Source organism: Podarcis muralis, chromosome 2 (assembly GCF_964188315.1).
Source record: "Podarcis muralis chromosome 2, rPodMur119.hap1.1, whole genome shotgun sequence".
NCBI classification, from domain to species: Eukaryota; Metazoa; Chordata; class Lepidosauria; order Squamata; family Lacertidae; genus Podarcis; species Podarcis muralis.
This window is the reverse complement of record NC_135656.1, coordinates 88,716,709-88,732,279: the sequence shown is the minus strand read 5'-3', so window position 1 is coordinate 88,732,279 and position 15,571 is coordinate 88,716,709. Positions and strand designations below refer to the sequence as shown.

At 43.2% G+C, this 15,571-nt stretch overlaps 1 protein-coding gene across 1 annotated transcript; it reads left to right on the top strand.

Moving 5' to 3' along the window:
- The first annotated feature begins 11,329 nt into the window (after positions 1–11,329).
- On the top strand, positions 11,330–13,458 carry LOC144324855 (uncharacterized). The gene is made up of 2 exons (XM_077923500.1): positions 11,330–13,170; positions 13,293–13,458. The coding sequence occupies exon 1, from the start codon at positions 11,330–11,332 to the stop codon at positions 12,833–12,835; it is 1,506 nt and encodes a 501-aa protein (XP_077779626.1). The 3' UTR covers positions 12,836–13,170; positions 13,293–13,458.
- The last annotated feature ends 2,113 nt before the right edge of the window (positions 13,459–15,571 follow it).

Genomic DNA, 15,571 nt, shown 5'->3' with positions numbered 1-15,571 from the left:
TCTTGTACCAAGATTATATTTAACTGATATATGAAATATTTCTCCTTTCATTATGTTCTTGATCCTTCTAAGAATCCTTCAGCTCTCAAAACACCAAAGAGCACCATCTCGACCAAAAACAATGCCAAGTGTTTATTATCATAAACTGGTCATGTACAACATGCCCTAGTTCTGACAACAAGTGTCTGCAGAGAGATACTGCCATATACAATATCAAAATCCTGCCTATGCTTCCCCAGTCTTTTCAGACAAACATAAATTCAACAAGTTAATCTTTTCCCATGACTGCACTTGCGTATGATCAAAAATCTTCACTTGTTTGATTGCCATTGTAGAACATTCAAAGTACAACAGACCTACCAATAAAAGAGGTAGCAACCTTGCTGTCTGTCGGTCTTTGCTGGCTACCCTGTGTCAGTGGAATGAGTGATACTGAGTAAGACTGAGAAAGAATTCTATTTGCAGCCATGTACCACACACTGACTTTGGGTACCATTCCTTTAATTTCAGTTTCCTGATATAAAGGTAAAAGGTTGTTACGGAAAAATCTGGGTGCGAGGCTGCTCTGCCACCCAGCTCATCGGACTAAGTCCGTGGGTCCCTGCGGAAGAAAATGAGCTCAGCCGGACGCAGGAGCAAACTGTAGAAGATCCAAGTTTATTGCGCAACAGGTTCAAGGCGAGATTGAACCCCGAGAATGGGGCGACATAGACTTTTAAAAGTTCCCTCCAAGTCCCAGAATACAGTGCACGAAACGTCATGAATACATTTTGGGAAGGTTGGGTTTCATGGATTACATCATGAATATATTACACACGTCATGAATATCTCAGAGGAAAGGTGGGGTTACACTAATTAACATTTGAGATAAGGGAGGGGGGAATATGCAGAGTGAGAGATATACATGGGTAAACATTTATTGAATACCGGTGGTGGCAAGACAATGGGCCAGAGATATGCATCGTCTGCCACCTAATATTGCCCGGAGGAAGGGTTAGGCGAAGCGATCTGACAGGATTAAGAAGTTCCTGTGTACGTGTCCTGTCGCTTCGGGGATTATGGAGGTAGGGGTCACATCATGGAGTCCAAAGGGAGCTGAGTAGAATGTCACCAGGATGGAGAAAATCGGAGTTGTGGTTGATTTTATATCAATTTCTAAAGGTTTCAATGCTTTCCAGACTCACGTTAGGAATAGGGCGAGAGAAAGGCATAGGAAAGATGGGGCTTATTCCGCCCGCGTGAAGACAGGAAAGAGAGCCTTTTATTTACAAGGCAGGGGTACAGTGTGGTGCCTATGCAATGGTGCGGGGGCTGAGGGTTCGAGGCCGGCTGGGCACTGCAGGGGCCATCGCCTCGGACCCCTTCAGGGAGCGGTAGGGAAGGATGGGTACCCCCCCCCCTGTTCCTTCCGTATCAGTCCCCCATTCGGAGATAGATTTGCATTAAAGTTCTGCAAGAACTTGCAAATCTTTTCTCCGCACCCTAAATCTCGGTGAATGTAGGGGTGCCCTGTGAGTGGGAATAGGCTCTAATGGAAAAGGAGGTGGGTGGGCAGCAAAAGAGGGAACAACACGGACGAATAAAATTACTTGTGGCACCCTAGCTCTTTCAAACACTTTCAATAGTGGTGTATGCTTTACATTTAGCAGGAAGGTCCACTACTGACTGAAAAAAAATGCAGTTTGCTTTTTAGCCCCACCGTTTTTGTGTTTTCAGGTGCCAAGCTAGCTCTTCTGTGGTCTCACACCGGCATAGTGGTACAGTAACACATCCTGCTGAATCCCCTCAGGGCTTTCATTTAACCATGTCGCCTGGCAACCACCATAGCTGGCAAGGCTTGGACACATCATGAGAGATATGTCTTCGCCTTGGTCTTTCTATGGGGTTTTCATTATTGCAGGCTCTGGCTTCACACTCATGGAAAGTTGTCCACTTGCTCTTAAAGGACCAAAAGCTAGTTGCAGCCTGGATACACGTGCCCAATTCCGGTAGAGTCCAATTTGAATTTATCTTGCCCCATGGTTCTCAACTTTTCAAAACCAATATGTTAAAACCAAAGCCATTCCTAAGGGGGCATTTGTCCAAATGAGTCAATTTAACTCTATAAGGGACCATTCTTGCTACATCAAGGCATATACAATTTTCTTGTTACCAATAATAATATTACGTATGGTAGTCGTGTCCTCAAATAAATAAATAAAATTTGGGACATGATCTACACCCAATTTCATCTGGCATCCTAATCAAAACATCTCAAATAATAATAAGGAGTGTTGCTTCAAATCTATCTGATAAAATATGGTTCCGATAATAATACTTGGTTGTGGTAGATTAATTTCGCAGCTATAGATGAAAAACAAGATTAATAAGTAAATAAATGCAGAACAATTGCTACTTGAAGACAGTACTGAATCTGCAAGAGATGCAGGGAAATCATAGAAAAGATTTGAAATAGTTTTCTGGAACAGAAAGAAAGAAATAGTAAAATCTGGGAACTTCATGTATAGGAAAACATTAAATACATAAATAAATAGGTAGGGAAGGTTGGACTCTGCAGAGTGCCAGGTGGGACAAGGAAATATGATCATCAGTTGACTTAATCTAAATATAGTGCGCTCTATTGGAAAGCATTGTAATATATGGGAATCCTCCATGAAAACTTGGGTGTAAGCCATATCCTTCTGCTGTTCATAGTTATGTATCCTACATTATACAGAAACAATTACACACAGAAATTTTTCTTTGTGGAGATAACACATTATCAGACACACTTCAGCATTCCTACATAATAACACATAATACACAAAACGTACAAATTATTAATTCTACACTATATCTTGAGGCAATAATGTGATCTTGAGGCAATTCTTGCTGCTTTTACATGTATTTCCAAACTTGGCGCAAGGGCATTTCCTTCAAAATCCAATTAGTCAGTTTCTCAAGTCTTTTATGGGAAGAAATTGTTGTGGCCACTGTGATGCATTGGCAGGTTGCTTAGCTGGTGAGGAGATGGTCTTAGTATTTTGGTCTCCCGCAAAGCATCCTTTGGAAATAGGCCTGTAGGATCTGAAGACATAATTAGTTGTTGTTTTTTCCTTCTTTTCTTTTTTAAGGAGGAAGATAATAGTCAAGAAAGGAGAGAATATTCTAAAATTTTCTTCTTGGGAGGCTGTAAATACAAACTCATAGTTAAGCATTTTATCTATTTGAATATTATAATCATTTACATTTAATTTCCTTCACTTAGTTTGGCTGTGGAAGAAACGAAGGGACAAAACCTTTGTTAATCTGAACACAATTGGCAAATTGTTAAACATTTTGCTTATGTGGGTCCGAATTCTCTTCACTATCCTGTTTGAAAGGGAAATTTTTTATTTCCTGTGAAAATCTGTCAGGAATGCTGTTCCTATAATGCATAGGTATATAGTATTCACAAAACCAGACAAAAGACAAGCTCAGTGGGAAAACTGTGAAAAGAATTTTGCATGTTAGATTGGGGAACTGCTCAAGAGAGGAACTCACAGTGGGAGTGCTTTGATATTTACCTGTGAAAAGAATTTGGCATGTTAAGATTTGAAACTTGGCAACCTCTTGACTTTTGATGGTTCAGTACCTACTCTTTTGTCTTACCTAGCTCCGGGAGGGTGATTTCCCTCAATGGTTCTAAGGAAATTTGGATAGGTTTTTTTTTCTTGCAGTACTCGCTCTCCAAACCTCCTCTCCCCCCCCCCTTCTTTCCCTCCTCCTCTCTCTCTCTCTCTCTCTCTCTCTCTCTTTTCAAACTGATCTAGCCTCTGTGCATGTGCAGAGTTCATCTCTCAGCAAACCTTTTATACTATTGAAATGTTGCATCCTTTGGCTAAATTACCATTTGAATAAGGGAAGGGAAGGGTATGGAGTAGATTTTAAAAATAGGGTTAGATTTTAAAACAAAAAAGAGAAACTCAGTGATTCAAGTATTCACCAAAGCTAGCAATTGCAGCCCAAGCAAAAAGAGTGCTTCCTTTATGTACAGGAAAGGGCTATCATTATTGGTCATTTTATCTGGTCATTCGCGGAACAATCAACCGCTCTCTTATTTATGAGTAAAAATGGCCAGTCAGAATTCATAGGATTTTAAACATTCTCAGTCAGTTCAGCCTTACCATTCGCAGACAAATTTTTCTCCTGCCCTTTATTTACAGGATTGGTCAAGGCTAATTCTACTTGATTATTCATTTGTATGTGCTTAAACTTTGAGTGGACTTTTAAGTCTGATTTTTGTAAATAATAGACAAAACGATAAACACTGTAATCACTTAAATGCCTGTGCTTAAACTTTGAGTGGACTTTTAAGTCTGATTTTTGTAAATAATAGACAAAACGATAAACACTGTAATCACTTAAATGCCTGATATCACCAGTTCTGCTTCAAACATCATGGCTTCACCTCACACCTTTTAAAAAACCAAGAGCAAATCTGGGCTGAATTTCAACTCATCAGCCACAAATTGGGAAAGTTGAAAGGGACCTGGGGTCATCTAGTCCAACCCTAAAATACAGGGTTCAATCTTTAAAGACTGAAGTGAACATTTTTCCTAAGATAGGGAGAGGATCTCTTATAAAGCATAGTTTAAACAGCCATAGATTTGATTTAAAGGAATACAAGAGTGAACAATTTTTCCTGAACTTGCAGAGGAATAGTAAGCCTAATCTATGCCCCCCCACCTTTGCAGTTTCCTTTAAAGGAAGCTTACTCGGGAGTAAATTTACCTGGCACAGAATAAGAAGGAGAAGGGAAAAAACCTGAAAGAGACAGAATGAAACAAGGGGGGCATTTTCTAAGAAAAGAGGCCAGGACGTCTTATAGAGACTGATATCAGGAGCCTTACAATAACTCTTCTGTCCAACCGAATCAAAGTTAAAACTGGACTCACATAATTTTCTTAGAAGGAACACCATACCTTCATAGGCATATGCTTAATGAAGTACATACACTGCATTTTAGCTTGAGAGAGCAGTTGGCTCAACTAGGCTTTTGCAGCAGAAACATTTGGTTATCAGCACCTTCCAAAATAAGACTGTAGACTCACAATCTCAAAAGTTGGGGCAAAGCAAGAGGTGGGGTAAACATTTGCACACTTCATTCTCATCTTGTCTTATTTAGGACTGCTAAGATCCAGCATGGCTTCCTTAGATTTAACTTTTGAAGCAAGCTTGCAGTTTAAACTATGCACACTTAAGAAAGGCAGTCTGCCAGAGACAGAAGGAACAGACAACACACATAACAGACAACATGTAAACATACATATTCTCATATATGTATTAACAGACAGCACACATAACAAACAACATGTAAACATATATATTCTCATCCTTTAGTTGGTTATTGCAAGGAGTTGGGCCACTACCTTTGGCTTCATTAAGTGAAATTAGTAGGAAGGTCCCACATGGTTTTATGAGCCTCCTTGCCTCTTCAAACACACCACCAGTTAATCAAACTGGTAGGGCTCACAACGCTTGGTTGACGGGGTACCCCTTTATGTTTCACGCGTGTCTAGACAGAAAGAGGGAAAGAGAAGGGGTCGGTGAGGATTGGTAGGTCTAGGAGATTGGTATACTTAACATGAGGATTTATAGCAAAAGAGGGGTCATCAGTCGCTTGGCAACTTTCTGAGAGAGTTTTTAAAGAGCTCTAGCTATCCGGTATTTCATATTTCCTTCCGATTTCCTTAATCAATAACCTGGGGTCCCTTTCCACTCTGCCGATCCCGCCCAATTCCTCATGGGCTATCCCTCCTGGCAACCTGCTTATCTATCGTCACAATCTCAGGAAAAGGGGCCCTACTGGACGCCCGCGCCGTGCAGTGCCAGATCGGGTGATCCCTGGATAGAACTTCGAACTGAAAATCCCCCTTGCTTTTGGAAGCGGGCTCACGCACGATACACGTGTTACGTGCCCCCCCTGTTCCTTCCGTATCAAGGTAAAGGACCCCCAGACAATTAAGTCCAGTCAAAGGCGGTTATGGGGTGCGGTGCTCATCTCGCTTTTCAGGCCGAGGGAGCCAGCGTTTGTCCACAGACAGTTTTCCAGGTCATCTGGCTAGCATGACTAAACCGCTTCTGATGCAACAGGACACTGTGGCGAGTGCCAGAGCACACGGAAACACCGTTTACCATCCTGCCACAGTGGTACCTATTTATCTCTTTGCTCAGGCATGCTTTCGAACTGCTAGGTTGGCAGGAGCTGGGACAGAGCAGCAGCAGTTCACCCTGTTGCGTGGATTTGAACTGCTGACCTTCTGATCGGCAAGCCCAAGAGACTCAGTGGTTTAGACCACAGCGCCATCCGCTCCCTCCGCTCCCTCCTGATATATACCTCATAATGCCAAAGAAACAGTAGCAGTGGCTGAGTTTACCCCAAGTCTCTGTCAGTGTCTTTCTTCTGGTCATAATAAGCACTGTGTGCCAGCCAGTTTATGCAACCAGTTTACAAGCTATTTGTGTGCTGTGCCAATTTCATTATGTGTGAAATGTTGCCCATTTACAAAAATGTTTCTGACTATCCACAGTTACCAAATGCACAGGAGGGAATACGGAATCACAGTAGACTGCACCCCTAACTTGAACACCATATGCAAATGAGGACTTCACCTTTTACAGGGTTCCTAGTTAAGAAAGCCTATGCATAATACAATCCACTGAATCTATTCACACACCTGCCTGAACATAGTGTCATGAGTTTGTGGGTGCCACTATAATCTCTGGATTGAGCAAAGTGTCAAAGTTTAATTAAGGCTTGGGGTGCTAAACTGTGTGCTAGACACTTCTAATCCCCCTAGATTCAACAAACGTTAAAAACAATTAAGCCAGGCTGGTTTCCCATTAAATGATAGCCTGGGTGATGGGCCATTAAGATAAAAAATGGATCAAAGGACTTGGTGTGAAATGGCAAATGATTAGAGCCCCTCTATTTTAACAGATAAAGCCAGAGCTTAGAGTAGAAGAGTTAGGAGTTATATTCATTAATTCAGTTAGTCTACTCAGGGTACAACTAACATTAGAGATAGCTTTTCATATATCCTTTTCAGTGATAACTATACCTTTAGTGTAATCTCCAATTTGCTTCTCTTCTGTATGAGCAATCTCCACATACACAGAACAAGGAAGATCCAAATGTGATATTTAAAACTTGCATATGAAAATGCTCACAGAGTATGTTTATTGAGGTGTACAAAGATAATACAAAGTATTTCAGGCTACAAGGCAAAACAAACAGACTTACCTGGGAGCATCTGTTTCTGGCCTCTAATAATCAGCTGTTTGTTACAGAAGGCAAAATTAAATTTCTGATTGGGTTCCAGGAACAGATCAGTTATTCCTAAAGTAAGCCAAAACTGATATACCGTAACCCAACTCCCTTTACAATATAAATTACTATTATTGGGGGGGGGGGGGGACTGCAACATTAGAGTCTCCCAGTGGATAACATTTCATGACTTCCACCAGGACATGAAACAAGAGATCTTACAAGATACCACACATTTCAAAAACAGTGACAATGTTTCTATTCCAACAGTGACATCTTGCTTGACTGTGATTATCTTCTGCCTACTCAATTCACTGGGCTTGGCTGGAACATTCTAGGAATATCTCTCTTCCAAGATTTATCTCGAAAGAAGAATTGCACCCCAAATGTGATTTGTCACTGACGGAAGAGTGTCTCATTTATCACATAATGGATTCTAAAGATACCAAACTTCATTAATCAAAATCCACTTCGGTTTAGTGTGTCCTTGTTATCGGGGTCAAATTCAGCTGGAGGCTGAAAGGTATCTTGGCACAACTCCATCAGACTGAACTGATTGGCTACATACGGAACTCTTTTACCAAGGAAGATAAATCACAGGCCTTGTGTCAGTAAAAACTGGTCCAGCTCTAGGATTCCCTCTGAACTTCATGATGTTAAGAGAGCTTGTTCAAGCTAACATCCTGGCAGGATAAAATCAGATTCATAATGATGATTATGCCTTGACGGCATAATCTTGCGTGTTTACTCAGAAGCAAATCCCTCTGAATTCAAGAGACTTGACTCACATAGGATTGCAGTTGCAGACAATGTTTTCCTGATGCCAAAGACTACACCCTTTCTATAAAAACATTTGTCCAATCATTTCAAATCTGGGACACAAATATTGACAGAAAGGTGGAACAGGGAGATAAAAAACAACCTGTTCCATTGGGCAAGTGTAACCACTGGGTCAGCTTAGATCTACTTCTACTAGTAGATCTCCCTGGGTGGTTTCTCCCCTGCCTGAACTGCTTGACAGCCACAAGGAAAAGGCTTTCTCACACCTCTCGATAAGGCTTTTCGAAACCCTGATATGCAGTAACGGAGTTGGAAATGCGCATATATATATATATATATATATATATATATATATATATATATATGCATGCCCTTCCCCACAGTGTTTATTGCTCATGGGTAAGTGGCTTCAGCCCCTCCTCCCTACTAGTCATCATCCTGCATGTGGCTCTACACACCGCACTCAAGAGCCACTATTCTGCACCTGATTCCAGTTGTTGGATCTCATGGTTCTGACAACAACAGATCCTGCATGCCTGAAATCTGCTGTAGGGTCAGTAGAAATAGGTTCTTATGAATGCAAGAGTCCTGATGGATAAAGCCAAAAGCCTTTCTGGTCCAGCATTCTGTCACAGCTAGTTCAGGAGTGGTAAAGACTGGTCACAAAGGTACGCTAGCATTCCTCTGCTCAAGCCTGGCTGGAAGGAGCAGTTCCTACCCTCAGTTCAGCAGGTATGGAGCCTCCTGGGAGTCAAAACGCCTGATACCCACCCTAAACTAATCTAATAAAGCCTCATAGTTAAGCTGCTTTTTGAGAGCCATGGAGAAGTAAGTAAAAGGGAGAATCTTGGCAGCACTGTGAAATGTCACTGAGCTTTTCGCCTTTTTAGATCACTCCTGTCCTCAGCTCCATCTCTGCTGCTCTTCCCATCTCCTATCTTCTGCAAATAATTCCTGGCCTGATATAGCTCTCCATATGTACAAGCTTTATAATAAACCAAGCACTTACGTGCCCTTATGCTCTGAGTCATGGTCTCTTTGCTTCTTCCCTCACCTGGGAGCTTTCGTTCATTCCAACTTGGTGCTCTGTGATTCTAGGTCAAAGCTCCCCAACACATATTGCTTGGATATATGTGTGTAGCACAGGCATCCCCAAACTCGGCCCTCCAGACGTTTTGGGACTACAACTCCCATCATCCCTAGCTAACAGGACCAGTGGTCAGGGATGATGGGAACTGTAGTCCCAAAACATCTGGAGGGCCAAGTTTGGGGGTGCCTGGTGTAGCACATACACATGTAGATGACGGCATGTGGTAACAGAGGGCAGGTACATCGGAGGGAGGGAGGGAGGGAGGGAGGGAGGGAGGGAGGGAGGGAGGGAGGGAGGGAGAGAGAATACCTATTATGGTGGGCTGACCTGGGACTCAGTTATATAGCTGCAAATATAATGTTTTAAGTGTGTTTTAAGTGCATTATACAAATGTGACATGAGATAGCGATGGTGAGCTTATGGCAAATTCAATATACTTTTCAAAACGCTTTTAAAATAATAAAAATAATTTCACAGCGTTTTTAATATGTGTCTAGATTCCACCCTGATCTGATGCTCACAAACAGTTGTCCAGATTTTGCAATGCCATCTCAGTTCACAAAAAGTGCCACCCCCCCAAAAAACCCTGCTTCTTTCACATTTGAAATGCATGTTGTCAGGGGCTCAGGGACTGAGCCACAGGAGAAGGAGGAGATGGAGAGCGAAGGGGAACAATCGGAGGGGAGCGCAGGAGGGTGTGACAGTGACCAGAGAGATTCCCTGAGTCTCTCCAGCGAATCAGAAGATTCCCAGAAGGAGGCCCCCAGGGTCAGGGCAAGGGGGGCCAGTGGGGAGTCGCCAAGCGGCAGCTGGAAATCAGGGGTAGCTTCCCCACCAGAGCGCAGCGGGGGGAAAGAATCCCACAGATTAGAACAAAAGCTTCTTCCTGCAGGAGGAGGGAGTGAGGCAGGACTGACCACGCCTCCGTCAGAGAGTGGAGGGGCGGAGGAGAGAGCAGGGCCGTCCAGCCTCCCGGAAGGAGAAAGCAGTGAAGGGAGCAGTGTAGCCGTTAGGAGGAAAGTGGGCGGCTGGGCGCGCGCGCCAAGTTCAAATGTAGAGGCGCGAGGGACAGCAGAAAATCCGGATTGGGAGCCAGGTCCCAAAGCCCGCCGGAGACAGGGGGAGGAGTCAGAAGAATCCACCTCCGAAGAGTCCAGGAGGGTTGGGATCCCAGAGGGCAGGAGGACCCGGAGGCGAAAGGAGCAGAGGGAGGAAAGGAAGAGGTGGAGCAAAGCTCGGGTATTGAACTGGTGTAAAGGAGGGGCGGATTCAGACGGGACTTCGCCGGTCTAAGGACTCAGACGTAGCGCTGCGCGCCACGGATGTCAAACCAACAATGAACCACAATAAAGACTTTTGTTTATAAAAAGCAACTGGCGTTGGTCCTTTGTGAGCTGGGACCAGAGGCAGCCGCTGACAGTAAGTCCCGTCTCTTAAAAATTAACCCTCGCAGCGCGAGTTGGCGCGGAGAGGGGCAAGACTTGGTGTTTTGCGAGCTCACGAAGAGAGGGAAAGATGACTACAGAAGGGAAGGTTAAGAAATTGGAGTTCTTGTGGAGAATGCACTGAAAAGGATAAACCAAGAACTCTGGCCACAAGTTTCAATGTAAGGATTAATTACTACTCAAGAGTTGAAAAGAAAAAAACGTGTATATTCTGCAAAGAATGACAGTTTAAAGCTAATAGTAAATTTGAACACAACGTGTGAGTACAATGGTTTTAAGATAATAATAAATTTAGATATTAGTATACAATAATATAGTATAAAGGTACATAAAATACCAGTGCACAACAATAGTTTTATACAAGTCTCAATGGTAGTCAAAAAGAGTCCATATTATATAAACTCAGAATAAAGAATAAAGAGCCAAAAAGGAGTATCCGGAGTATGAATCAGATGTACGACTCAGTGGTGGTGACCAGGACAGGGCCCTGTTTCGGAGTAAACGCCTTCTTCAGCTGGTAATATCAAATAATATGTCAAAATAAATCAAGGTTCTTCAATTCCATAGATCATAAATATAATAAAGTATATACATTCTAAAGTATTTTACATACTTCCAAAAATTCCATTTTACATACTTCCAAAAATTCACAAATCACTCAATGCTCCACCAGGTAGACCGATTGTCTCAGGTAATGACTCTCTTTTGGAACCCCTTTGTCAGTATATGGAATATTATCTGTATCCATTCGCCATCGACACTCCGTCTTATATTTTGGATACGAAAACATTTATTGGACACGTCGAGAATACCACTATACCAAAGGAGGCCTCCCTTGTCACCCTGGATGTCGAGTCTCTGTATACAAATGTCCCGTTACCTGAAGTCAGGACGATTATAGAAACACTTTTGGATTCCAGACCCACGAGAGAACCTCCAACACATTTTTTGCTCGACATTCTGGATATCATTTTGGATTATAACTTTTTTCGTTACTTAAAACAGTTCTATCTGCAAATCAAAGGCGTAGCAATGGGCTCCTCCTGTGCCCCTTCTATTGCGAATATTTATATGATACACTTTGAAAAAACTTTCATCCTTCATGACAACAATCCTTTCAGATCTAAAATAATCAAGTATTATCGGTTTATAGATGATTTATTCTTTGTCATACAGGATCAAGACACAGCAACACAATTCCTCCAATGGATCAATGACCAAGATCCAAATATACGACTGTCTGGTACCATTCATGATACATCAGTTAATTTTCTGGATGTCACAGTCTTTAAAGATCACTCTCAACAACTTAAGATCCGCCCATACCATAAACCAACCGATCGAAATTCATTATTACACGCTTCATCCTTTCACGCTCCACATTTATTGAATAACTTACCGTATGGACAGTACTTAAGACTAAAAAGAAATGCATCGTTCCAACATGACTATAAAATAGCGGCCTATCAACTCACACAGTCCTTATTACAACGAGGATACACATCACGGACTCTTATTGCAGCTCAAGATAGAGCGGAAGTGAAAAACAGGAAAGACCTTCTTGCTATAAAAACCTCGGATAAACCCAGAGAAGATCGTATTTGCACATCACTGCAATTTACACCACATACTTCTAGCATTAAGAAACTCATATATAAACATTGGCATTTGCTATCCAACATCCCAGGATGTCAAAAACCACCTATAATTGGTCTAAAAAGAACAAAATCACTGAGGAATTATTTGGTGAAATCGGACCAACTTACATACCCGGAAGCATCAACTAAAGGCCACTACAAATGTGGTAGTTGCAATGTATGCAAATACGCACTACAAGTAAAGGAGTTCACCAACATACAGACCGGCTTCAAGTTTCAGATTGAACACTTTAGTAACTGTAACACGAAGAATAGCGTGTATGCATGGATGTGTCCATGCCACAAGATATACATAGGCAAAAGCACCAGACCAATCAAACTACGCATAAATGAACATCGATCACGGATCCGCAACAGAGTGCTAGAAGCCCCAATGGTGGAACATTATATACAGCAAAAACACACGGAGGATGATTTTGTTTTCTTCATTATCTGGAAACCAAAAGTAGATTTATATACCAGGAGAAATATTGATAGACTATTGTTACAACAGGAAGCACGATATATTCATCTGTTTGAAACGATGTCCCCCAAGGGCTTGAATGAACATCAAGACTACAATTCTTTTCTTTAAAAAACCATTATAGATGACCTTGGATTTCAAATCTCTTCTCTGTTTACACCTTTAAGAAGGGAGAGCCTATCCTCCTCCTCCTCCCCCACAGACACATATATAAGACAATGATCTCACTCCCTAATAGAAAACGCACAGAGAAACGCAAGAAAACTTGGATTCAATTATCTAAGGTGAGAAAACACTCATCTGATGTCCGTTTTTAAAAACAATTTGACTGGAAATAATAACTCTTGTAAATTCTTATTTCTAGACGCATGTTGAAAAAGAAACATAAAAGAACTATATGATATGATATAGACTTCCAACAGATTTATAGTCCTCAAAAAACCGAGGTATGGAACCAAATATCATGATATGTGCTAATTCACTTTAGAATGTATATACTTTATTATATTTATGATCTATGGAATTGAAGAACCTTGATTTATTTTGACATATTATTTGATATTACCAGCTGAAGAAGGCGTTTACTCCGAAACAGGGCCCTGTCCTGGTCACCACTACTGAGTCGTACATCTGATTCATACTCCGGATACTCCTTTTTGGCTCTTTATTCTTTATTCTGAGTTTATATAATATGGACTCTTTTTGACTACCATTGAGACTTGTATAAAACTATTGTTGTGCACTGGTATTTTATGTACCTTTATACTATATTATTGTATACTAATATCTAAATTTATTATTATCTTAAAACCATTGTACTCACACGTTGTGTTCAAATTTACTATTAGCTTTAAACTGTCATTCTTTGCAGAATATACACGTTTTTTTCTTTTCAACTCTTGAGTAGTAATTAATCCTTACATTGAAACTTGTGGCCAGAGTTCTTGGTTTATCCTTTTCAGTACAGAAGGGAAGGTGGCACAGCTGGAAAAAGCAATTGAGACGCTTTACGCAGAGCTGGAAGTTTCCAGGAAGAGAGAGGAGGAAGCAGCGAAGTTCTGCGAGGATCTGCGAACCAGGTGGGAAAAATTGGGCAAGGAAGGGCTGCCGGGACCCAGACCGGAGGGAGTTGGCCTCGGAAAGCGGGGGGGCAGCATTGTCGCCCATTTTGATGGAAACCTACAGCAGTATCCTAATTTCAGAGCAGATGTAGTCTTTGCGCTCCAACTGCTGCGGAAGGACTTTAGAGATGAGGAGGAAAAAGTGGGATTTATCATAACTCACTTGCAGGGAGAAGCAAGATCCTGGCTGCGCAATTTATGGCGCGACAATGATCCCGCCCTCCAGAATTCAGATGCTTTCATAGCGGCTATGGACGCTTGTTTCCAGTCTACCACAGATGTAGACGTGGCTAGAAGAGAGATGCACGGCTTAAGGCAGGGCAGAGCAACAGTAAGACAATATCACTCCCGCTTTTTTGCGTTGGTAAACACGCTACGCTGGCAAAAAGACTCTGCAGCAGTGAGGGATCTGTTCTGGGAGGGGCTAAACGCTTCCGTGAAAGATGAGCTGGCCAGGGGAGAGAGACCTAGCACCACGGCAGAAGTGGTTCAGAGAGCGCTCACGATAGGAGTGAGAATGGAGGAACGCCCCTGGGCAGAGATGAGGGTCGCTTCGCACGCACACCGGCCAGAGCACCTCCCTTCATGCCCAGGGAGAGTGGACGCGCGAACTCCACGCCTCCATTGGGGGAGGGAGAAGAACCGATGGAGTTGGGCAGCGTTAAGGCTCAGACAGCGACCAGAGCCCCAACACCAGGAGCAGCCAAGACGAAAACTCCTAGAGGGAGCAGGAAGTGCTTCATATGCGACAGTGCACAGCACCTGGCCAAAGAGTGTCCCCAGAGGATCCAGAAGCACACTGCAGCCTCAGCAACAGTAAAAGGAGATTTTCAGCAGGGGGATGAGCAGCAGGGAAACGGCCAAGCCTGGTTGGAATCAGAGGCACTGGGGCCCAGCCAGGCACGTTTCTGAAGCAGTCCCCAGAGATTCTGCAGCCCACAGACCCCCTCCCGCCCAAACCAGTGGTGCAACTCACTGCATCACTCCAGTTGCCCAATGGATTCACCCTGGAAGTCCCCATTACCATTGACTCTGGTAGCAATGCAGACTTTGTGGGGGTGGACTTCATCAAGCAGCACCGCATAGCGCTTCTACCGGCCACGATGCCACTGAACGTCGTCACAGTCGATGGCAGGAAGCTGCTAGGAGGGCAAGTGGTACAGCAAACACCACCTATGGTGATGCAAATTGGGAATCATCGCGAAGTCATCAGTTTTAATGTCACTCACCTATCAGACACGCCCATAGTGTTGGGCATGAGTTGGCTGGATAGGCACAGCCCGGGATTGGCTTGGTACCAGCGCCAATTGACCTTCGGCTCCTCCTACTGCGCGGAACACTGCATCCAGCCCAGCCAAGAGGGGGAAGGGCAGGAGGATGAACCAGAGCTACACCTCAGCATGGTGCAGGCGGTACCAGACAAGTACAAGGAGTTTTTGGAAGTCTTCTGCGAGAAGGAAGCTGACAAGCTGCCTCCCCATCGGCCCTACGACTGCGCGATTGACCTCCTGCCGGGGGCGACGCTGCCGACGGGGAAGCTGTATTCCATGTCTGAGGACGAAAGGAAAGAACTCAGGGAGTTCATAGAGCTCAACTTGAAGCGGGGATTCATCCAAGAGTCCAAAGCAGTGGGGGGCAGTCCCGTGTTCTTCGTGAAGAAAAAAGACACGCCCCAAAAGAGGTTGATAGTTGATTATAGGCTCATAAACTCGAGGACAAAGCCCAC